The sequence below is a fragment of the Equus przewalskii genome, chromosome 6 (assembly GCF_037783145.1).
Source record: "Equus przewalskii isolate Varuska chromosome 6, EquPr2, whole genome shotgun sequence".
Taxonomy (NCBI): domain Eukaryota; kingdom Metazoa; phylum Chordata; class Mammalia; order Perissodactyla; family Equidae; genus Equus; species Equus przewalskii.
Genome location: NC_091836.1, coordinates 1,815,637 through 1,837,388, shown reverse-complemented (window position 1 = coordinate 1,837,388; position 21,752 = coordinate 1,815,637). Strand labels below are relative to the sequence as shown.

The following is a 21,752-nucleotide window of genomic DNA, read 5'->3' as shown; positions in this document are numbered from 1 at the left end:
CTAGTTTTGCAAGTTTTCGGGCGCTTTTTGGCTTTTTGTAGATTATGGCATTCCTAGCATCCTGCCCAGCTTCCGGGATCTAATGAATAGAGGAGATGCGTCACATATGTCAACGGAATCCGGTTAATCAGTTAAATTAAACACACACAAAAAAAACCCCAGAAACGTAAGCAATTGCGTATCACGGAGAAAGCTTCAGTAAACGGATCCAGGACTGCAAACAACAGGTGTTTGGGACCTATATCTAGTGTTGTCAGTTAAAACAAAGTTTTGCATCTAAGACACCTGGAAAAAAATATTTTACTGGATTAAACTGGCCGAAACACCCACCTCGTTTATTTCTGCAAGAGAAATTAAAATAACCCAGGGCGTTAAAAGTGCACGCGTTTTAAACAGGATAAAAATGAATTCGGGAAAAGACTTAACAGAAATAGTAGTCATTTCTCAGTCATTCTACGGAATTTCTCATCACTCAGTCTATTAAGCACACCAAGCTTAATCCTACCTAGTCCCTCACTTTTGCTGTTCTCTGTACCGCCAGTGCTTTTTTCCTCCTCTAAGTCCGCATCTGAAAGAGAGGTCCTTCTTCACCATCCAGCCAACTACCTCCCCAGTCACAATCACAACACCCCATTCTTTGTTCATAGCGCTTGCCCTTTAGCGAGATTTTTTAATGTACTAGTTTACTAGTTTATAGTCTGTTTACCCCAATATAAGGTAATGAGAGCAGACACTTTGCTGTTCTTTATAGTTGGTTTGCAACAAATATTTGGTGAATGACTATTAGGCACCTGCTGTAAACAAATATCTCTGTACTCCTTCACGTCTCGCGGATGGAATGAACGAAAGAATGCATTTGTGGGTGAATGGGTGGGTGAATAAATGAACAAGGATGGCTGGTCGATAACAGTTGCTCCCATTCACAGTGCGCCTGTGATGCTCTCTGGGCGCCAGATGCCCAGACGCAGCTGCACCACGTGGCCGGCGGGGCAGCACGTGGCCGGCTGAGCATACCTGCAGAAGTCCGCCACTGTCCCACCATGCACCGCTCCATTCCCCGCTCTAGAGGACGAGTCAGCCCTGATTTCCGGCCTCCTTTCGGGCGCAGAGGTCAGTTGCCCTAACGACCAGCTCGTCCCGCCTCTAAATTACGTCACTTCCCCCCGCGCCCGCCACACTAATCGACGCGCCTGCGCAGAAGGAGAGCCAACAGGGGCCGGCTCCTTCTGCGCAGGCGTCGCGCCCGGGGGGCGGGACCGGGCGGCTCCGCGGTGCGCAGGCGCTGCCGTCGGTGGGTCGGGGTACGGCTACCGGAGAGGTGAGTGGGGGGCTCGGAGCCGAGCCGGGCGGGCCTGGGGTCCGCGGCTTGAGACTCCCGGGGCTCCGGGGTCCGTCACAGGGCGTCTTTCTGGGGTTGGAGTCCCTGCGATCCGTGGGGTGCTGTGAGTGGGCGGCGTGGAGGGGAAACTGAGGCCAGACGGTGTCGGGCAGGCCCTCGGCGGCCCTGATCTCCCTCTCCCGGACCCCGGGCCCGGGAAACGCTGGTTCGCAGGCCCGCGGGGGACAGCGGGAGGTAAAAGCGCCCCACACGTCGTGAGCCCTCGCTGGGTGTCCGCTGCTGCCCGGAAACACGGCTCCTTTGAATCGTGGAGGTCCCGTCCGTGGGGCTCAGGTCGGGACCCTTGTCCCAGCGCCGCCGCTCTCTACCTGGCTGACCTTAGCCGGCCTCTTGACTTCTCCGAGCCTCAGTTTCCCCCTCTGTAAAACGGGTGTCGTCACGGTCCCTGCCTCGGGCGGTTCTTGGGGGAGCTTAGAGCCGCGGGGCCCAGCGCGAAGTGCGAGCTCCAAGGGGTCAGCCATTGTTCAGTCTTATTTCACCCTTAGGATTTTCTGCATATTGTGCTAAAGGTGGGAGGGATCTGGGCTGAGGGCCAGCTCCACCACCGCTCGCTGGCTGTGTGAGCTTGGACGAGTCAGTTCTCCTCTCTGGGGCACACTTTCTTCCCACAGTAGGATCAGTAGAAGTATCTGGCACCTAGGGCCATTGTGAGGTTAAATACACGTACAACATTCTTTAATCCGGTTCCTGGTGCTTGTAGAGAATGGCTCGTTTTGTTTTTAGATGCCAGAAAACGTGGATGCACTGTGCCATCTCCTAAGTTCAATGATGTTCCTCTTTCTTCTGCTTCTGTAGCTGATTATTTGTTTTGTCTGCTTTTCCTCTCCCCAGACCAGTGGTTTTGTCCCCCCCATTGGATGATGTCTGGGGACATTCGTGGTTGTCACACTGGGGGTGCTCCTGGCATCGAGTGGGTGGGGGCCAGGGATGCTGCTCTGCCCCGCACAGTGCCCAGGACGGCCCCACACAGAGAATATTCTGGCCCCTGTGTCCACAGTCCCAAAGTTAAACCCTACCCTAGACCAGTGATTCTTTGCCAGCAAGGGCTCCACGGCAGGGGCGGGTGGGGGTGTGAACCCCCAAGAAGTCATGTGCAAGGTTTTGTGTGGGTGCCCATTTTTGTGGGGTGAGGAAAGGGTACTTTGGAGTTTAGGTCTGGAATGAGACTGCCTGGGCTCCAAACTGCTGATTTGTATCTTAGCCGGGTGACCTTGGGTGGCACCCCCGTCTTTCTGAGCCTGTTTTTTCTTCTTTAGAATCGAGGTTAGGTTAAACAACGCAGGATCTCAGCAAACCGTGGTCAGGGGCCCAAATCCAGCTGCTGCCGGTATTTGTAAACAAAGTGTTGTGGGAACCCAGCTGGGCCTGCGTCGCACAGCCCTGAAACTGTGGCTGCTTTTGCGTGGCAAGAGTAGGGCAGAGGAGTGGCCACAGAGACCCTGTCGCCTGAGAAGCTGAAGGCACTTATTCTGGCCCTTGTTGGAAAATGTTTGCTGACCCCTGAAATACTCCCATTGCACGTATAACACTCAGCTCAGGGGCTGCAAAGTTCTCAGCACTCCAAGGATTTCACCTGATGAGTGACTCTGAATGGGGTTTAGCTCTGCCCCCCATTCTGTAGTCTTACTTTATCCTACATTTTTTTTGGCAAGACCCAGCGCTGACCCTGGTGGGCAACGCTCAGGGAGGGTTGGAGGAATAAAGGGAATTGTCGACAGGTAAGCAGCACACAGGGTTTGTTGAGGAAACCAGGACCCAAAGAGGAGTGGCCTCCCCAAGGAACTTGGGCCCGTGGTTCTGACTGTGACCTAACGTTTTCCCGGGTCCGTACGGGTCAGATGCCCCCAAGTGCTGAGGCTCAGAGGGAAGATGCTCTGTCTGACGGCTCACAGTGCAGTGGGGGAAGACAGGCCAGGACAGGGTTGGGGCGCCCGTTAGCAGATGCTGGGTAAGAGGCAGGACTAATTGGGCTTTGCTGGGAAAAGAGGGTGTCCCGCTCTGGCCGAGGAGGCGACCGTGCAGCTTGGCGTAGAGGGGAGGGAAAGATTTCCCATAGCGGTCAGAGGAAAGATGAGTATTGAGTTTGAGTGTAGCACAGAGGGTTTAGTGAGGGGCCTCACGGGCACACTTGTGAAGTTTCAGGGAGCTATCAAGGTGTCTTAAGTGTGTGGGACATCCTGGCGGCATCTTAGAACAGGGCTGCACTGTGGGGAGTGGATGGGGGACCCAGCTGGAACCCGAGCTTTATCCCTTGGGACCACCCTTTCCTGGGGACATGAGGTGTCCTAGGTTGGGGGAGAGGAGCAGAGCGCCAGCTTACACACGCTGGTGTCTATGATAAGAGCTGTGAGGGGCCGGCCCCGTGGCCGAGTGGTTGAGGTCACGTGCTCAGCTTCGGTGGCCCAGGGTTTCGCCAGTTCGGATTCTGGGCGTGGTCACAGCACCGCTCATCAAGCCATGCTGAGGTAGCGTCCCACATGCCACAACCAGAGGGACCTACAACTAGAATATACAACTACGTAGTGGGGGCTTTGGAAAGAAGAAGCCAAAAAAAAAATTTAAAAAAGCTGTGGATTCAGGATTAGGCAGAAAGTGGGTCCTTCTCCTTCCTGGGGTTTGGCAGGCTGGTCACTCATTGTCGTAAGTTGTGCCATTTTTTCCCTTTGAGTGATCAGTTCTGGGCAGGATAGTAAAAAGAGGCCGAACTTTTTAAAATTTGAATGATACAATGAAAAGGTGAACTGAGAACTGGAGGGGATTCTGAAGACCACAGAGGAGGTGGCCCCGGGACGCCCCCCTACTCTTGGGGACCGGCGTCGGTCCGGCCTCCCCAAGCTCCCTCGTGCCGCCTGCGCCTTTAGACCAGCGCCCGGCGGTGCTCTCCGAGAGCTCATAACGCCCTCACTGTTCAGAAAGAGGAGGCCTTTGAGACTTTTGTCCAGCAGCCAGAGCCCTACAAGCCGTGATTGTTCAGAAGACACTGGTGCCACGGAGCCGTCGAGGAGCAGTGCCGTCCTCGTGCTGGGCGGGCCCGGCTTTGGGAAGAGCAGAGAGGGCGTTCCTCTCAAAGCCGTGTGCACTAAGATTTGCAAACTTCCGTGTCCTCCCGCCTCGCCGAGGAGGGAGGAAAGGCGACAGTTTTTTAAGGACGCCCGTGTCCGACACTGTGCTGGGTCCTTTGCTGTGGCCCCAGGCTCCCTTTTCCCCTACATCTGAAACCCGAAATACTCTGCAGATGGAAGATTTTCCAACGGTTCGCAGCAAAGTCGTTTGGCCAGAAAATCTGACTAGTGCTGACCTGGAGCCTTTATTTTTCCTACTTAGTGGCTTCTGGTGGTTTCCACTTGGGCGTGGTTTGGCAATATCTGGAGACATTTGTGATTGTCACTGCTCAGTGGGAGGGGGCCAGGGATGCTGCCCCACACCCCGCAGTGCCCAGGATAGGCCCTCACAGAGAATGACCTGGCCCCAATGTCCACAGTGCTGAGGAATGGGAGAGCCTGTGTTAATTATTTGGGGGAAAATTGAGTCCGACCCCTGCTCACAGGAGACACCAGAATGAATCCCCAATGATCAGACGGCATGAACCAGGGCACCCCCAGTGTCTGTGAGCCCCTCCCCACCCTCCCACTTGGTGTGAGTATTTGAATGTGGTCAGCGTCTTGGGACTTCAGCAGGCCAGGTGACTATGGAGTCTCCCTGGGATGGTTCTGGCCCCCACTCCCCAGGGGGACGCTGGATGGAGACCAGGGATGCTGGTAAACATCCTGCAGCATTCTGGACAGTGCCCACAGCAAAGAAGGATCCAGCCCCAGATGTTGATGGTTCCTGGTGGAAATAGCCTGCATTAGGCCCTGAGTCCTCACAGCAGCCTGTGAGGACACCTCTGTTACCCCATTTTACAGAAGAGGAAAGTGAGGGCATCACTGGGACGCTCAGATGTGACACAGAGCATTCCTTAGCTCAGGGATGGGAAAGGAGACGCAGGGTGGGCCTTGGGCAGAAATGTCTGAACCTGAGGCCTTATGACTCCAGACCCTGTCCTCCAGGGGAATGGGAGCTCCCTGCCCATCATCCATGCGCCAGGCCCAGGGCAGGCACCAAGTGGCCCTGACTCCTTGACACTCAGCGTGTCACGTTGAGGGGCCGACATTTGGGAGGAGATTGCATCAACAGACTAGGAGAAGCCCCTGATGTGGGCAGTGAGAGCTCATACCAGGGAAGGCAGGCAAGAGTCGCCTCAAATGAGAGGTTCAGTGCAGGTGAAAGATCGGGACCCACACGTGCAAAGGCCCTGAGGTGCACAGGGCAGGGGCATTGGGAGAACAGAAAGCATGCCAGAAATGCATGTGGCTTCACCTTTCAGTTTTCTAAACCATTGATGACCCCCTGGGTCATCACCCCCTCCAGGCCTCACAGCTTAGTCCAAGAAGGCAGGAAACAGGGCGCTGGAGAGCAGCTTTCCCTGTTTACTCTGAAGCAAGCAGCCGTCACCGCCAGGATCCAGGGAGAGAAGATCCACCACACGCACACAGTGTGGCTCTTGTGTGACCCAGTGCTGGCTCCCGTGGGCCCAGCAGGGGAACCGTGCTCTCAAGCTGTGCCTGGAAGGCTTAGGGGGCTGTGGCTGTTGATCTCCCTGGGCCCCTCTGTGTCGCCCCAAAGATCCTCTGCCTCTGGGACTGGCTGTTTGTCCTCCCGCCCAGGCATGTCCCGATCCCAGACTTCCCAGTTCCAGGCACGCTCTCGGACCAAAGGCACTTGCTTGGTAAAGAGCCACTGTGTCCAGAAACGGGGGAGGAAAACTTGTTACCATCACCAAAGAGCGTTCTAGGGGCGGCCGGAACTCTGTCCAGCTGTACAAAACACAACTGCTTCAAGTTTTTCTGTTCTTAAAAATTGAGATATAATTCGCATACCGTAAAAGTCAGTAGGTTTTAGTATATTTACAATGCTCTGGAACCATCACTGCTAATTCCAGAACATTCCATCTCCCCACAAAGCACCCCCGTCCCCATTAGCAGTCCCTCTCCATCCTCCTCCCCAGCCCCTGGCAACCAATAATCCACTGTCTGTCTGTGGCTGTGCCTGTTCTGGACATTGCACATCAATGGGATCGCACACCGCGGGGCCTTTTGTGTCTGCTGTGCTCTCGCTCCATTTTTCTAAGAAGCACTTGTCCAGGGAAATAGTTTTCCGTGAACCAGAAACAAAGCCCAGCCTGGCCAGCCTCGCACGTCTTGACTGCGCTCACACAGAGACTTGGAGGCGCCGGGCCCTGGCATCGTCTCAGTCTGATGTCAGGCGGCCTGTGAAGCCTGGGGGGTGATGGCCTGCTCGTCCCGATTTAGCTGAACCGTCTCTGGCCGGTGACAGGCTCACAATAATGTGGTCAGAGGGCCCGCGCCTCGATGCTGGGGGCGCACAGGCTGCTGACTCCACTGGGGGCATTTTAGTGTGACCAAGACGCCTCGCACCGCAGATCCCAGCCTGCCGGTTAGGCCTGAGCAGCCCTGGGCAGATGTGTGGACCCCCCATCCCAAGCCTGTTTCCTCTCTAAACGCGCCTCGGGGGTCGTTGTGTGAGCTCTGTGTTGTGTTAGGTGCCTGACCCCGTAGGCCCTCAGATCGCAGACCCCTCACCCTTGCTTAGAATTCTGCTCCAGAGGCCTCCCCTCGGCACTGTGGGGCCCAGTCATCTTCTGGGGGACCATCCTGGGCGCTGTGGGGGGTTGAGCAGCATCCTTGGCCCCCACCCACGTGATGCAGGAGCTCCCCAAGTTGTAACAACCACAGATGTCCCCACACGTTGCCCAGTGACCCCAGGGCAGGCCCTCAGACAGCCAGGAAGGGGTCGGTGCCTCTGGGGTCTTTCAGACTGCTCAGCACGCCCTCGTGATCCTTGTCTGACCACTTGTGTCCCTTGGGTGCGTGGGCACTTGAAGCGTCCTTGGGCCAGTTCTCGTCCTGAGCACAGAGAAGCGACAGGCGGGGCTGCAGTTTGCCCTGTGCTGGGGCAAGACCTCGGGGCAGGGTAGACCCGCGGGCCTCCGTATCCCTAGGGAGCCCTGCAGGCCCCTCTCTGGACGGTGAAAGGGCAATGGCCTCGGCAGCCCATCCATGGGTCCAGGTAATTAACGCTCCTCCCACCCCGTCCTGCAGATGGAATTAGCCAGGGTGCTTAGAGCGGCTCCCGAGGGGCCTGGAGACGGGCACAGGGTGGAGGGGTACCTGTCCAGCAGTGCCCGAGCCACAGTCCCCAGGCCTCACGCCCTCACATGGGTCTGCAGATCTGAAGACCCCTGACGTCGTCTTTTCCCATCTCAAAATGGACAACAAGAAGCGCCTGGCCTACGCCATCATCCGGTTCCTGCACGACCAGCTCCGGCACGGGGGGCTCTCGTCCGACGCCCAGGAGAGCCTGGAAGGTACTGTGCCACCCACCCGCCCTCATGCTTCCCTCCCTCCCTCCCTCTTTCTTCCCTCCCGCTGCACAGTGCCGCCCCTCGGTCACTTCAGCCTGGGCCTCTGGCAGGTATTCTGTTAACCTCCCCGTCTTCTGTCAAACTGGTTCTGGAACATCCTCTACTCCCCTCCGCCCACCCACCTGTGTCCTCACTGGTCAAAGGAGAAGGGCTCTCATGAGAGAGGAGGCAGCAGCCACAGGGGCCAGAAGCCACCCGAGGCTGGGGGTGGAGAGCCCAGGCCAGACCCGGCCCTTGAGCAGCAGCCATCTGCCCTGACCCTGCTGCCAGTCACTCCAGAGTCCTGCCCCGGAGCCCAGCCCCCGCCATGCAATTAATGTGATGTGGGGGCCGCCAGGCCCAGGGCTGCCTTGCCTTGGGCTGGGAGGGTCCTTCATGCCCTCGTCCTGTCCCGGATCTCTCGTGTGCGCGTGGTCCCCGTGGAGGGGAGGGTGGGCCTCTGCCTCGCTCACCTGTGTGTCCTCGGCACCCCCTGCAGGCAGAAGCCCGGGGTCAGGCTGAGCACCCTCGCTGTGGGCTGCCTGAGGAGGGGGTGGGACCGCAGCGTGGGGAGGAGGTGGCTCTGCTTCCCACCTTGGGGTCAGGACCCCGGGGCTCAAGAGGGCCCCACTCATGGAGGAGGCAGGTGGTGGTGTCCCAGGGCGGAGCACAGTCGGAAAGCTGGGGGCGCAGGCCTGGGTGGCCAGGGCAGCCTCTGCACAGGTGGCCCCCACGGGCTCCATGGACTGCCCACGTCTGTGGGTGGGCAAGCTGCGTGGTCTCTGGGCTCTGGACTGTTCCTGTCCTGCATGGGATTGTGCAGCCCCTGGAAGGAGCCCACCTGTGAAGACATAGGGCCCCACAGAGTGGCCTGGGCACCTGGCCCCCGACGTGGTACTTGGGCTGGGCTAAGCCCCACCATCCCCCAGCCAGGCGGCCCGAGCAGCGTGACCCCACAGAGAGCCCTGATGTCACCTTCCTGAGCCTCACTGGGTGGGGACAGCGTCTTCCCTGGGCTTCCTGCTCTCGGGGCTTGTCCGTCTGTCCTGAGTTTTCTGAGACCGTCGGCAGATGGGAATGGGAGGAGTGAAACCCGGGGCTCGTGCTGTGCAGCGCGGCCCGCGGTCTTCACGAACACTCTCGAAGGAGAGGCAGGAGCCCTGCCCCCAGCCGCGAGGTCGTGGACTCAGGGTCGCCCTCAGTAGGTCCTGTCTCCCTCGCAGTGGCCATCCAGTGCCTGGAGACAGCTTTCGGGGTGACCGTGGAGGACAGTGACCTCGCGCTCCCTCAGACTCTCCCGGAAATATTCGAAGCAGCCGCCACGGGCAAGGTGAGCCTCGGGCTTCCCCAGCCACCACCCAGAACGGCCGCATCCCCCTGGGCGGGGCACCCAGGTGTGGCTCCTGCCTCAGGAGCAAGAGAAGCAAGGTGCAGGGCCTTGTCCTCTCCCTGTCGAGCCCAGCTGCCCTCAAGCATCCCCCAGGGGGAGGGGGTCGCCTGAGAGCTATAGAGCCTGCAGGAGGGGGCACAGCAGGGTCGCCCGCGTCTCTTCAAAGAGTTCATCTTTACTGTGGGGCCAGGAGATGCCACAGGACCTGAGGACCCCCGAGCGAACCCCACCTTCAGAGGAGGACTCAGCTGAGGCAGAGCGCCTCAAAACCGAAGGTAAGAAGTGCCTGCCGTCGTCGTCGCCGCTGGCACCTCGCCCACCCAGACTGGGGCTGCTGCAGGGCGCATGCGGGCTGGTCCCAGGCTCTGGAGCGGACAGGAGGGGTGATGTGGAGCAGCGGACGGCAGACTGGCCTTTGGAGACGAGGGTGGCGGCTTTCAAGAACACAGACACAAGAACGTGGAGAGGGGCCGGCCAGATGGTGCAGCGGTTACAGTTCCGCTTCAGCCGCCCGGGGTTCGCCGGTTCAGATCTTGGGTGCAGGCATGGCACCGCTCGGCAAGCCGTGCTGTGGTAGGCGTCACACATATAAAGTAAGGGAAGATGGGCACGGATGTGAGCTCAGGGCCACTCTTCCTCAGCAAAAAGAGGAGGATTGGCAGCAGATGTTAGCTCAGGGCTAATCTTCCTAAAAAATAAAAAAAAAAGTGGAGAAATCGGACCCTCGCATGCCGCAGGTGGGAACATAAGTGTTGCAGCCGCTTAGGAAGATGGTCTGACGCGCCCACCTGGTTACGCACGGAGTGAACGCATGACCCTAGCAGTTCCACTCCTAGGGACGTTGTGTGCCCAGGAGAAATGCAGACACACAAAATGCAGACACGCATCCACCAAGATGGTTGTGTACAAATGCTCATGGTGCACGGTTAGTAGCAGCCGAAAAGTGGAAATGACCCAAATGTCCATCGACTGATGGCAGATAAATAAAACATCCATGTGCTGGAGTATCACGCAGCCGTGAAGGGGACCGAGGCCCTGACACAGCTAAAACTTGGATGGACCTTGAGGACACGACGCTCAGGGAGAGAAGCAGATACAGAAGGACACATGACGTGTGATCCTATTGACGGGAAACATCCAAAACAGGCAGATCCACAGACAGAGAGCGGGCTCGTGGGGGCCAGGGGCTGGGAGGGGGTAGGGGGGATGCTGATGGGGACGGGCTTCTGCTGGGGTGATGAGGAAGTTTCTAAACTGGATAGAGGGGATGGTTAGATACCTCTGAAGGAATGAACACCACCGACCTGTACACTTGTGAAGTGTGTTTCGTGGTAGGTGAATTATTTCTCACTAAGACTGGGCTGTTTCTGAAGGACGAGGCAAAAGTGACAGCATTTGAGACTTCCGTCCCCAAACAGCACAGCCAAAGCCGTGAGAGCAGCTGTCACTGCGTGCTCTCCAGTCGGGCCCTGCAAAGCGCTCGACGCAAACCACACCCCCGACCTCACGCCACCAGCCCCCCGAAAGCCACTCACACCCTCAGCCCGGAGCCGGGGAACCTGCTACAGGGAGCTCTCGGACCCCCCGGGTCTCGCATGAACAGCCGGGGTGCGTCTGTTTCCTTTCTCTCTAGGGAACGAGCAGATGAAGGTAGAGAACTTCGAAGCCGCCGTGCACTTCTACGGAAAAGCCATCGAGCTGAACCCGGCCAACGCCGTCTATTTCTGTAACAGGTACCGGCCGGCGGGGGGCTGGCCGCGCGGCCCCGAGTGTGTGTCCTGTAGGGGAGTGAGTGCCCAGCCGCGGTGCCAAAGAGCACGCCAGAGTCAGGCGGCCAGCGAGGTGTCAGCGAGAGCCGAGGGCGACGGTAAAATTAGGTGGCCCCGTTCTCGAGCCAGGAAAAGAAGCCAGGATTTGGATAGCGTTTCACGCACTTGTTCACGGCGGCCTTAGTGACAGTGAAGAGCTGCGTGGGGCCCACTCTTTTAAAGGAAAAGCTGAGTAACCTCTCTCGCCGCCTCTCAGTGAGGAATTTTGTGCTTTGAGGGGCTTTTAACAACAGGAGGCACTGAGTAGAAACCAGGGTACAGCGTCAGATGCCCCGTGTGGAAGCCGCGGAGACAGACACTGTAGACAAAACGAGAGGGGGTGTGCCAGAGATCATGCAAATCTCCAGGGTCCATGTGCTTTTTGATTTGGCTTTTTGGTTTTTTTCCTTTTAACTTTTTGTGGGAGTAATTCTCAGTTTACAGAAAAGTTGCAGAGACAGTACACAGAATTCCCCAGTTCCTTCACTCGCCTCGGCTGCTTTCCCCTTGGTGTTTTCTCCCTAACACCTGTCTGTCGTTCAGAATTCGAGGAAGCATAGAGTGGGAACAGTAAACACGACAACGGTGAGGAAAACGAGTGCATTTGGGGAGCTGGGCGCTTCCAGAGCTGGCATGTGCTGGATCTCGGTTATTTTAAACAGTACTTACATATTTGGCAACCTAAAAGGGGCATGAGCGGCCCCTGCAGTGGGAACAATCTGGACGACAGAGCCCCGAGACTCCGGGTTCAGACCCTGGGCCTGTCGCGTTGGTCCCTGCTCCTCTGCATTTTTCAGCCTCAGTTCCCCCGGTACACGGGGGCAGCACCCAGATTGTCGCCGCCTCTGCACAGGGGCCCAGCAGATGGAAGCCTGTGTGCCATACCCCTTAGCAACGCCGTATCTGCCCCACCTTGCAGATGGGGAAACTGAGGCTTCTCTCACCACCCTGCTTTGTGTCCACAGAGCCGCGGCCTACAGCAAACTGGGGAACTACGCCGGTGCGGTGCAGGACTGCGAGCGGGCCATCTGCATAGACCCATCCTACAGCAAGGCCTATGGCAGGATGGGGTGAGTGCTGGCGGGTGCCGGATGGCCGCTGCCCCGCGTCCAGCACATTCCTCCTCCTGTTGTGTAGTCTTTCCACACCAACAGCCAACTTTCCGGCACCAGCCACGTTCAGTTCGGACACCCCCAAAGTTAGTGCAGACACCGCACGTTCAGGACCCAGCCACACGGGACTGTCCCCGCTTCAGATGCCAGTCGCAGTTGGTGGGGGCGGGGCATCTGTGCTTCTCGCCGACCAGCTGGAAATCAGGGCTTTCCCCAGCTCAGCCTCAGGTTTGATAAGTCACTAGAATGGCTCACAGGACTCAGGAAAGCGCTTCACTCACGTTTCCTGGTTAATTGTCGAGGATGCTCGGGAACAGCCAGGAGAAGCAGCACACGGGGCGAGGTCCGGAAGGGTCCTGGGCGCAGGAGCCTCTGTCCCCGTGGAGTCTGCGGGCGTGACTCCCGGTGCATGGATGCCATTGCTAATGTGGACTTTCTCTGATCTCTTGCCTCAGGAGCCTTATAACCATCTGCAGCCCCCTCATTCCCTGGAGGTTAGGGAGGTTAAGAGGTCAGGGGCTTCGAGGTCCCACCCTCCTGGCCACCAAGGCCATCACTTTGTTAGCATAAACTCAGGTGTGATCAGAGGGGCTCGTTATGCATAACAAAGGGCACACCTATGGCTCTGGAAATTTCCTGAGTTTAGGAGCTCTGCCAGGAACAGGGACAAGGACCACCACTGCCTGCGCCTTCAGAGCCCTTTGTGTTGGCCCCACCAGGGTGCCAGCACTACGGGTTTAAATCCTTGTCGCACATCCGTTCTCTCAGCGCCTCCCCTGGCCCCTCATGTGTCCTGTCCCGTGACCCCAGACACTGGACAAGGAGTGACGACACCGGGGCAGTTTGCGGGTGGGGGCCGAGGGCGGGGTGCACAGCCTCTCCGTCCTCTCCCCACATCCCGCCATCCGCCCCCGCCCCCCCTCCCCCCCCCCCCCCGCAGCCTGGCGCTTTCCAGTCTGAACAAGCACACCGAGGCCGTAGCCTACTACAAAAAGGCCCTGGAGCTGGACCCCGACAACGAGACGTACAAGTCGAACCTCAAGATAGCGGAACTGAAGCTGCGAGAGGCGCCCAGCCCCGTGAGTCAGCCCTGGGGACGAGGGTGTGGCGGCGGGGGCACAGGGCGGCCGGGCATTCGTTGGCTGGGGCACAGCAAGACACACACGTGGAAATGCCAGTCACAAAGGGAGGAGTTTATCTTCACAGATCCCCAGACGCAGGAGGGGGCTGGCCCCGCAGGGCCACACGTGCAAGCCGCGGGGTGGGGCAGGGAGGGGGCGTGGACCAGGGCCTGTACTGTGGTTCCCTCGGGAAGGAGCGGTGAGGCACACCCAGGATGGGCTGCTTGGATAATTCCATGGGCTCTGGGGCGTAAGGGCTGCCCGTGGTTGTCCAGCACCCGGTCCTGGGGTGACGGGCAGGGGACAGTGGCCCGAGTGTGAGGGGGCCTGGTCTGCATATGCAAGGTATGCTCCAGGGCCAGCTGTTTACTGTCTCTAGGAGGTGGCCACCCCTGGCACTGGCTGTCCCTCCAGGGTCGGCGAGGCCCCGGTGTCCAAGCCTCAGAACGTGGAAGACATGGTCAATATATTGCTTTTCCCAAGCGGCCGGCAGCGCCGTGGTTTGTGCCTTTTACAGAGCCCCATTGGGCCTCAGGGCCTGGCTGCCCCGGTTGGCAGAATGTCCGAGCTGGGCGCCTCTTGGATTCCAGACGGGCCCCACATGGGATCTTACCTCTGTTCCTGGGGGCCAGCCGTCGCGGCCCTCGGTCCGGATGCTACTAAACGGTGCTGCTCTCCTCCCCACAGACAGGAGGTGTCGGCAGCTTCGACATCGCGGGCCTGCTGAACAACCCAAGCTTCATGAGCATGGTGAGGGCCCTCCCGTCTCTGCCGCCCCACGGAGTCCCTCTCCACCACCCGGGCCCCGTCTGCCGTGTCGCTGCCTGCTACAGGCCAGGGCTGCCCGACCACAGTATCGGGGCTGGGTCACTCTCTGGGGGTCCGTCCTGGGCACCGTTGGGGGTGGGCAGCATCCCTGGTCCCCACCCATTCACTGCCAGGAGCTCCTTCAGTGTGACAACCACAGATGTCCCCAGATGTTGCCCTGTGTTCCCTGGGGACAGCACTGCCCTGGGTGGGACACCACACGCACACACACATACCATCACCACCCCCCACTCCCCCCCCAGTATTGAACACAAGGGTGAACCGCCTCTCCCGGCCGAGTGACCCAGGAAAACTATGTCCCTGACCACCAGCTCGGTTCCCTCGTCACGTGTGGGGACCGTGATGGCTCTGCAGCTGCACTTGCTTCCTGGGGTTCAGGCGAAACACCAGAGAGCTTGGTGCCCCCAGGGCAGAAGTGCCACTTAAGTCCAGAGGTGCTTGTTCTGTGCAGGGACGTCCTTGGAGAGCAGGCTGCCCTGCTGTGACCCACAAGGGGTCAGGACTGTCATTCCCGGGTGGTCTTGCTCAGCTGCAGGCCCGCACTGGTGCCTTCAGGGTGCAGGGTCTCAAACTGTCAGGGGGAGAAAAGTCTGGAACCCCCGGCAGTCAGAGAAACGTCCTGACTGCAGCGAGGAGCGCCCCTGGGCAGAGGATGACACACGAGCCCTCCAGAGAGTGTCCCAGCTGGAGGAGGACTCGGCCTGACGCAGTCACTCACTCCTGTGACCTCGTCCATCCGATGTGGCAGACTGCTACCCGCCACTGGGTTGACTGGCACACAGCCATGCCCACACACTGTCCGTGGCGTACTGTACTGTCTGTGGCGGCTTTCTCCATGCAACAACAGCAGAGACCGGGGCCCATAAAGCCGAAAACGTGCTCTCTGGCCTTTAACGGAAAGTTGGCCAGCCCGTGAGCCGCAGCCTGGGGCGCGCCCCTTCACTTTCCTGGTCGTCCACCCCTCAGCATAGGTCCCCAGGGCGGTGTCCTCAATGGGGAGGTGAAGGCACGGAAGGGTGCGGTGCCGCGTGATTTCGCCGTAGAGCAAAGCTGGAGACTCGCTCACTCTTCTGCAGTCGCGGGAGCTGGAAGAAAGACCAGGACGCCCCACAGCCAAGCCGCGGCAGCCGGCGACCACTGGGCGACGTGCTGGACTCGCTTAAAACGAGAGTCCAGAGCGGGACTAGGGGTGAACGTGTGGCTCCCAGAGCGTGTGGGGTGCAGAGGCCAGAAGCAGAGAAGGGCCAGGAAGACCCTGCGCCTGGCGTGCCGGGTCAAGAGAGCCCAGCAGGTTATGGGAGACGTTGTCAACGAACACTGTCTTCAGAGCTTTCTTTTTCTGACAAATCCCTTCTTTTCTCCAGGCGTCCAACCTAATGAACAATCCCCAAGTTCAGCAGCTGTAAGTGACAGCCCTGCCCTGTGGGTCTTCCTGTGGCTAGGTTTCTTTTTTATTGTGCTAAAGTACACATAAAACTTAGATTTTAAAGTTTGCAAGTCATTGGCGTGAAGTACACTGCCAGCATTGTGCAGCCATCAGTACTATCTAGTTCTAGAATATTCCATCACCCCTAAAGGAGGCCCCGTACTGTAGCAGTCACCCACCCCCCAGCCCCAGACACCCACGAGCCCACTTTCTGTCTGTGGATTTGCCTGTTCTGGACATTTTATGTCAATGGAGTCACACTGTGGCCTCTTGTATCACAGACATTGCCCGGTGTTCCCCAGGGGACAGACTTGCCCGGTCGAGAGTCACTGTCCTCAAGCCAGGAAAAAGTGTTCCCGGGAAAGCTGAGGAAGTTCACAGGGGCTGTGGTCAGAGAGGAGGGTGGGCCGTGGGCAGGTTTGGGCCGCGGGGGTGGCGGGCTGCGGTTGTGCTGCCGGCGTCATGGGCTCCCTCCTTGCAGTATGTCCGGGATGATTTCTGGCGGCCACAACCCCCTGGGCACTCCGGGCACCAGCCCCTCGCAGAACGACCTGGCCAGCCTCATCCAGGCGTGAGTAGGCGGCTGAGGGGGGCGCACGAGCGTGGCGGGGACGCCCCCAGGACAGGGAAGAGGGAGAGGCAAGTGCTGTGTCCTGGGCTCCTCCAGCGAGCGGCCACACCGCCCTCGGGCACCCGTGGGGGCACAGAACGAACGCCCAGGACACATGTCCGCGTGAGCCGCGCGGGGAGCAGCCAGGGCAGGAGCCTGGCCTCCCCCTGAGCCTGGGCGCCTCCCGCAGGGGCCAGCAGTTCGCTCAGCAGATGCAGCAGCAGAACCCAGAGTTGATAGAACAGCTCCGCAGTCAGATCCGAAGTCGGACCCCCAGTGCCAGCAACGACGACCAGCAGGAATGACCGCCCATGTGAGTGCCCCCCCACTCTGGGAGCCCCGAGGGGACAACTCTGAGTCCTCCAGGCCGGGAAGGTCTCCGTGCATCCCCGAAGCTAGGGGGCCTTGTCTCCGGTCCTCAGGCCCCTTCCCAGGTGTTTCCACCCGAATTCTGCTCCTCCCCCTGCTGACCATCTACTGGTGGGCCGGTGGGCTTGTCACTCAGGTGGGGCCATGGACGGACAAGGGTTGAAACCCCCCAGCTCCCTGGAAAGCCTGGTGCCTGAGTGCAGACAGGCGACACCTGTGCAGAAACAATGACGCAGAGTGCAGTGGGAGGGCAGCTGCTGCAGGCCGATGTTCTGCTGGGTTTTGTTGGTTGGTTTGGTTTTTTCTGTGAACAGATGTTACATGTACGTTTGCTTAGAAATACACCCGGGGGTCCCAGGAGGGTCCCCGGCGGCCTTGGCTGGCTCGGTTAGCATCCCAGGGCCTTGGACCTCCATCCTGTCCCCAGTGGACTGTGTGCCCTGGGTGCAGCCTTCCTGCCCCCAGGGAGAGTTTTTAATTGTGATTTTTTTTATAGAAAAATTTAAAGGAGAAAAATTTAAGAAAGCAGAAAAAAATAACTTTAATTTCTCCACCTAGAGAAACTAATGTTAGTATTTTGGGGGCTCTTCCTTTTTTATTTTTTTTTAAGCTTTTTTTTTTTCAGTTCATTATCGGTTGCAACCCTTATCCCGAAATTATCCTCACGACACTTTCTCGTCTGCGCCACCAGCACCGCCTGTGATGACGGCCGTGTTCTGTATCCGTGCTAACACGGCGGCCCCCAGCCATGCAGGGGCTGCCGACCCTTTGAAATGTGGCCATGGGGCCGCGCACGGGCCTGAAGTTAACTTAGCTTAAGCAGCGGCCCTTGGTTCCCGAGCCTGGGTGCCAGCGTGGGTCCCCGGTCCTGCCAGCGCGCCTGCCCTGCCTGACCGCCTCTGTGTCCTCTCCCTCCAGCCATCCCAGTACCATCGGGCCCTTCCCGGCCGACTGGAAGCCTTCTGTTTTGCCGTTTTTTCCCGTTGGACTGCCCAGCAGAGAAAAAAGACAAAGAAATTGGACCTGCATGTTAAGATGGATTTTTATTATTTTTAGTTTTTCCCTCCGCCCCGGCCTCCCTTTTTGTACTCTCTCACGCCCCCCGGGCCCTTCTCGAAACAGAGCCAGCCAGCAAGCTGCAAATGCAGACCAGCACCAGTCTCCCTCCTAGCCCCCTGAAACCCAGTCACTAAAGTATTTTCTGGAATATTCCAGTCCTCGCACAGCTCTCCGAGAAGAGGCGAGTTTTATGTCAGTCCACATCGGGGGTACCCGCAGCTCCCGAAGCCACTTTCTGCCGCCCCGCCACCCTCGGTCAGTCTGCAGGGGCCTCCGCAGCCCCGTGAGAAGCGGCTTTCCGAGTGGACCCGGGTGCACTCCGCTCAGACGAGCTCACTGCCAGCCGCGGCCTGGGCACCAGCGTGCGCCCGGCCCTCGGACCGCGGGTTTTGCATGAGGAACTCTTTAGTTGCAGATTCCTAAAAGACGAGTCCCGTTCCCCTGCGCCCCGTGCGGAGCCGGGAGCGGAACCGGGGCGGCCCGGGGTGCCCAGGAGCGGTTTCTGGGACTTTGCTTCCAATCGAGCGTTTTGATGGACACCTGTCTGATCTCCGATCCTGTTTCCAGTGCACATGGCCGACAGACCCTGAGGAGCATGATCATGACCTTTCAGCCTGGCCCCCGAGCCCATCCCAGCCGGTCTGTGTCCTGGCCCACTGCCCCGCCCACAGGTGGTCCTGCCCGCCCTGCGCATCTGGGTCCTTGGTGACCTCTCCTGTCCTGTTCAGGGCTGGGGACCGGCAGGCACCCCTAATGCCATCCACTGTGGCCTGAGGTTGCCACGCAGCCATCAGAGCTGCTCGTAGGGAGGGCAAGCCAGCCCAGGACCACTGTGTGGCCACTGCAGATGTCCCCATAGCCTCTGCCCGGCCGGGACAGGAGAGGGCTGGCGCCACTGCAGCAGCGGCAGCGTTGGCTGCATCGGCCAAGGCTCCCAGTGGCCTCCGGCTGTCTGCAAGGTAGACCCAGAACCATGTGTGTCGTAGGTAACTAGTAGGAAGACAGGCCGCTGCCGGCTCCCTGCAGTCCGTCACACATCCGCGAGACGTGTCCTGACTTGAGTGCTAGCCATGGTGATAAGCGTAACGTGTGGGGAATAAATAGACCTCGTGATCTCTGCCCGTCTCTGCATGACCTCTCGGTTTCACCCCTCACCTCCCTGCCCAGAGCCTCCACACCACCCAGGCACACGCTAGGCGGAAATCACTGATGCCACGCGACCGTAAGCACTTCCTAGGCCAGGGGTCACAGATGGTTCTGGAAACATCTGGGCTCATTCTCTATTCCTGCCTTCCCTCACGTTTGTCTGCAGTCACTTCCCCCACCCCAGTGTAAAGGATGAGCCCAGGGTTCGGCCTGGACCCTAGGTTCTGGGGCAGAGCAGTAAGGTCAGTCTGTGTTGCTTTTCTAGTATGTTCTGACAGCACATAAACTGCCCATTCTGTAACCCAAATCAAGTAACCACTCTGGGGGAGAGGTGGTCCCAGGCAGCAAGGAGCCAGAGAACTTTCCGGGCTCATCTCGGCCCCCACCCTCTGGCGCTGGGTGGGGTCTTGTGGCGTAGAGAACATTCTGTAAATGTTAGATAAACTACATTGACGCCCAGTCCCCGTTCACAGCCCGCCATGTGGCACCTTCATGCCCAGTTCACAGGCAGAGGTGCTGAACTTGGTCACCCAGCCTGTGGGCAGCAGACCTGGGGCAGCCGACCCTCAACACAGCCGGAGCCCAACAGGCTGGCTGGAGACCCCACCCCTGCGTGAGGGTGAAAGATGAAGGAACGAAGTTTCCGGTTGTGCAGTTTACTCCCCAGCGCCCGCAAATGACAGGATACGGACAGGGAGTCAGCGGTCCCTGGGAGCCCGCCTTCCAGTAAGGACGAGATGAGGGAGGTGGAGAGCGCGGCCAACGCGGGTCTTACAGGGTGGATGGGGTTCCCCGGGGCCATCCTGCCCCCAGGGCACACTGGGGAGCGTCTGTTACTGTTGCACTGAGGTTGCTCCTGGCATTGAGTGGGTGGGGGCCTGGGATGCTGCTCGACCCCCCACAGTACCCAGGATGGCCCCCCAGAGTGACCTGGCCCCAATGTCACAGTGCCAAGGGGGAGACCCCCTCTGCGGGCATCCCGGGCAGAAGAGTCCAAGCAAAGGCCAGGAGTTGAGGGCCTGCCGGGCAATTGAGCAGGAGTCACGGCCCACGAGCCATCCCAAGGTGGCAGTGCAGGAGATCAGCGTGGCCCCGCGTCCCGTCTTGGGAAGTGTGTGCTGAGACCGGCTGGAGGACAGACGTGTGAGGCGACAGCCCAGGCCACACAGCCCACGAGGGTAACCCAGTGGTGCTTGCTCCTGAGCGTGTCGTGGGCTCCTGTTGCTCCGGGCACCAGGGATCTCCGGTCAGATGAGACCGCTCGAGCCTGGGGCTCTGTGCCAGAGGGTGGAGTTGGGGCACAGCCGCAGAGACGGCCTCAGGAGGAGTTCTGTCCCATGCACCGAGTTTCTCCAAGGACCGAGAAGGGCGTGGGGGGCCAGGTAGCCTTCTCCAGAGAAAGAGCCAGCAGGATGCGTGTATCGAGAGAGAGGCACGCTAAGGATCTGGCCCACGTGACTGGAGGCTGACAGGTCCCCACACCTGCAGTCAGCCAGCTGGAGAGGTGATGTTAGTTCCAGTTCAAAGGCCAGGAGGCTCAAGATCCGGGAGGAGCTGTTTCAGTTCAAGTCCAAAGGCAGGAAAAGACCGACATTCTCGCTCAGCAGGCAGGAGTGCCCTCTGACTCAGCCTCTCTGCTCTATTCAGACCTTCAACTGATTGGATGAGGCCCACCCAAATTGGGAAGCACAGTCTGCTTTACTCCCTGTAACATTCAAATCCAGAAACATTCTCAGACACACCCAGATCTCAGGACTTTCCATGGCTAAAGAGACTTTGCGGATGGGTTAAGTCAAGGCCCCTGGGATGGGGGTGACCCTGGATTCCCGGGGCCCAGGGTCATCCCAGGGTCCTGAGCAGAGGGAGGCGGGAGGGTCAGAGGCCGAGATGGAGACGCTGCGCTTTTGGCCGTGCGGACGGAGGAAGGGGCCCCGAGCCCAGGACGCGGCGCCTCTGGAAGCTGGAGGAGGCGGGACACGCTCCTCCCCTGGGGCCTCCGGGGGGACCCGCCCTGCCCGCCCCTGGGATTTAGCCAAAGGGAGGCCCATTTCAAACTTCTGACCCCAGAACTGTCAGACAGTGAATCTGTCGTGATCCACTAAATTGACGGCAGTTTGTTAAGCAGCCACGGGAAATGAACCCGCGTGCGTACGAAGCGCGCGTTCTGACGTGGCCGTAGTCCCCTCCAAGACGCTGACGGCAGTTGACATTCCTCATCTACAGTTTCCATTTCCACTCCTAACGGGAGAACGCGTATGTGGCTGAAAACCTTGTAAAGGTCAGTTGTGGCTGAGAAGATGGAGGGAGAAGCCCGAGCCGCCGTCTTTCATTTTCTGAAACTCCCTCTTCGGGTCCCCTTGGAGCCTCCGAATCAGGCGGTGTGTGCCTTTCCCGTGGCTGCTGTAGCGTTCCAGCACGTGCCGTGGCTTTTAACACCACACACCGTGTGTCCCACGGTTCTGGAGGCCACAAGTCAGACGTGCGTCTCACTGGGCTGCAGTCACAGTCGGCAGGGCTGGTTCCAGCTGGAGGCCCGAGGGGAGAATCCATTCCTTGCCTTTTCCACTTTCCGGAAGCCACCACGTATGGTGTAGGCAGAAAGGGACGTCAGGACCTGCACTCGGCTCCCAGCCGGCCACTGGGTGCTAGAAACATCTTTGGCCCTTCAGCAGGGCGCCGAAACCCTACCCACCTGCGGCTGTGGCTTTCAGTGCAGTTAGATTTCCAGCCTCCAGCCACCTTGAACAGCCGTGACCTGCACAGATTACTTTGCTGTTTCCCTTCCCTGTTGGACGATGGCCAGTTGGAAAGAAGGACCATCAAGGAGAGAGGAACCGTCCCCAGAGCTGCTGGCGGCTGCAAGAGCTTCCTGCTGCCCTCACGCACCACGTTGCTCCAGGTGCCAAGCGCGCAGGCCAGCGGCGTGGGCACTGCCCGGAGCTGGTCAGGGCAGCAGGATCCCCCGGGCGGCCCTGAGGTCCCGTCCTGCATTTACACAAACTCTCTCAGTGATTTCTATGC

General features: G+C 59.1%; 1 protein-coding gene across 2 annotated transcripts; it reads left to right on the top strand.

The window, feature by feature from the left end:
* Positions 1-1,158: 1,158 nt before the first annotated feature.
* Positions 1,159-18,702, top strand: SGTA (small glutamine rich tetratricopeptide repeat co-chaperone alpha). 2 transcript variants are annotated; one of them, XM_070622464.1, is made up of 12 exons: positions 1,159-1,318; positions 7,689-7,826; positions 9,086-9,192; positions 9,443-9,527; positions 10,886-10,985; positions 12,026-12,130; positions 13,113-13,251; positions 13,981-14,043; positions 15,486-15,523; positions 16,029-16,118; positions 16,348-16,470; positions 17,445-18,702. In XM_070622464.1, exons 2-11 carry the CDS (start codon positions 7,727-7,729, stop codon positions 16,460-16,462), a joined length of 942 nt encoding a protein of 313 aa, XP_070478565.1. In that variant the 5' UTR covers positions 1,159-1,318; positions 7,689-7,726; the 3' UTR covers positions 16,463-16,470; positions 17,445-18,702. The 2 variants fall into 2 exon arrangements, with proteins under 2 accessions (XP_070478565.1, XP_070478564.1); XM_070622463.1 differs by having other exon boundaries at positions 1,162-1,318; positions 9,419-9,527.
* Positions 18,703-21,752: the final 3,050 nt, after the last annotated feature.

Bases quoted from the DNA above. Each gene is read 5' to 3' on its own strand.
- SGTA (XM_070622463.1), top strand. From the start codon at position 7,727: ATGGACAACAAGAAGCGCCTGGCCTACGCCATCATCCGGTTCCTGCAC. The intron at 15,524-16,028 runs GTAAGTGACAGC...CCCTCCTTGCAG, and splicing joins AATCCCCAAGTTCAGCAGCT to TATGTCCGGGATGATTTCTG. The intron at 16,119-16,347 runs GTGAGTAGGCGG...CGCCTCCCGCAG, and splicing joins CTGGCCAGCCTCATCCAGGC to GGGCCAGCAGTTCGCTCAGC.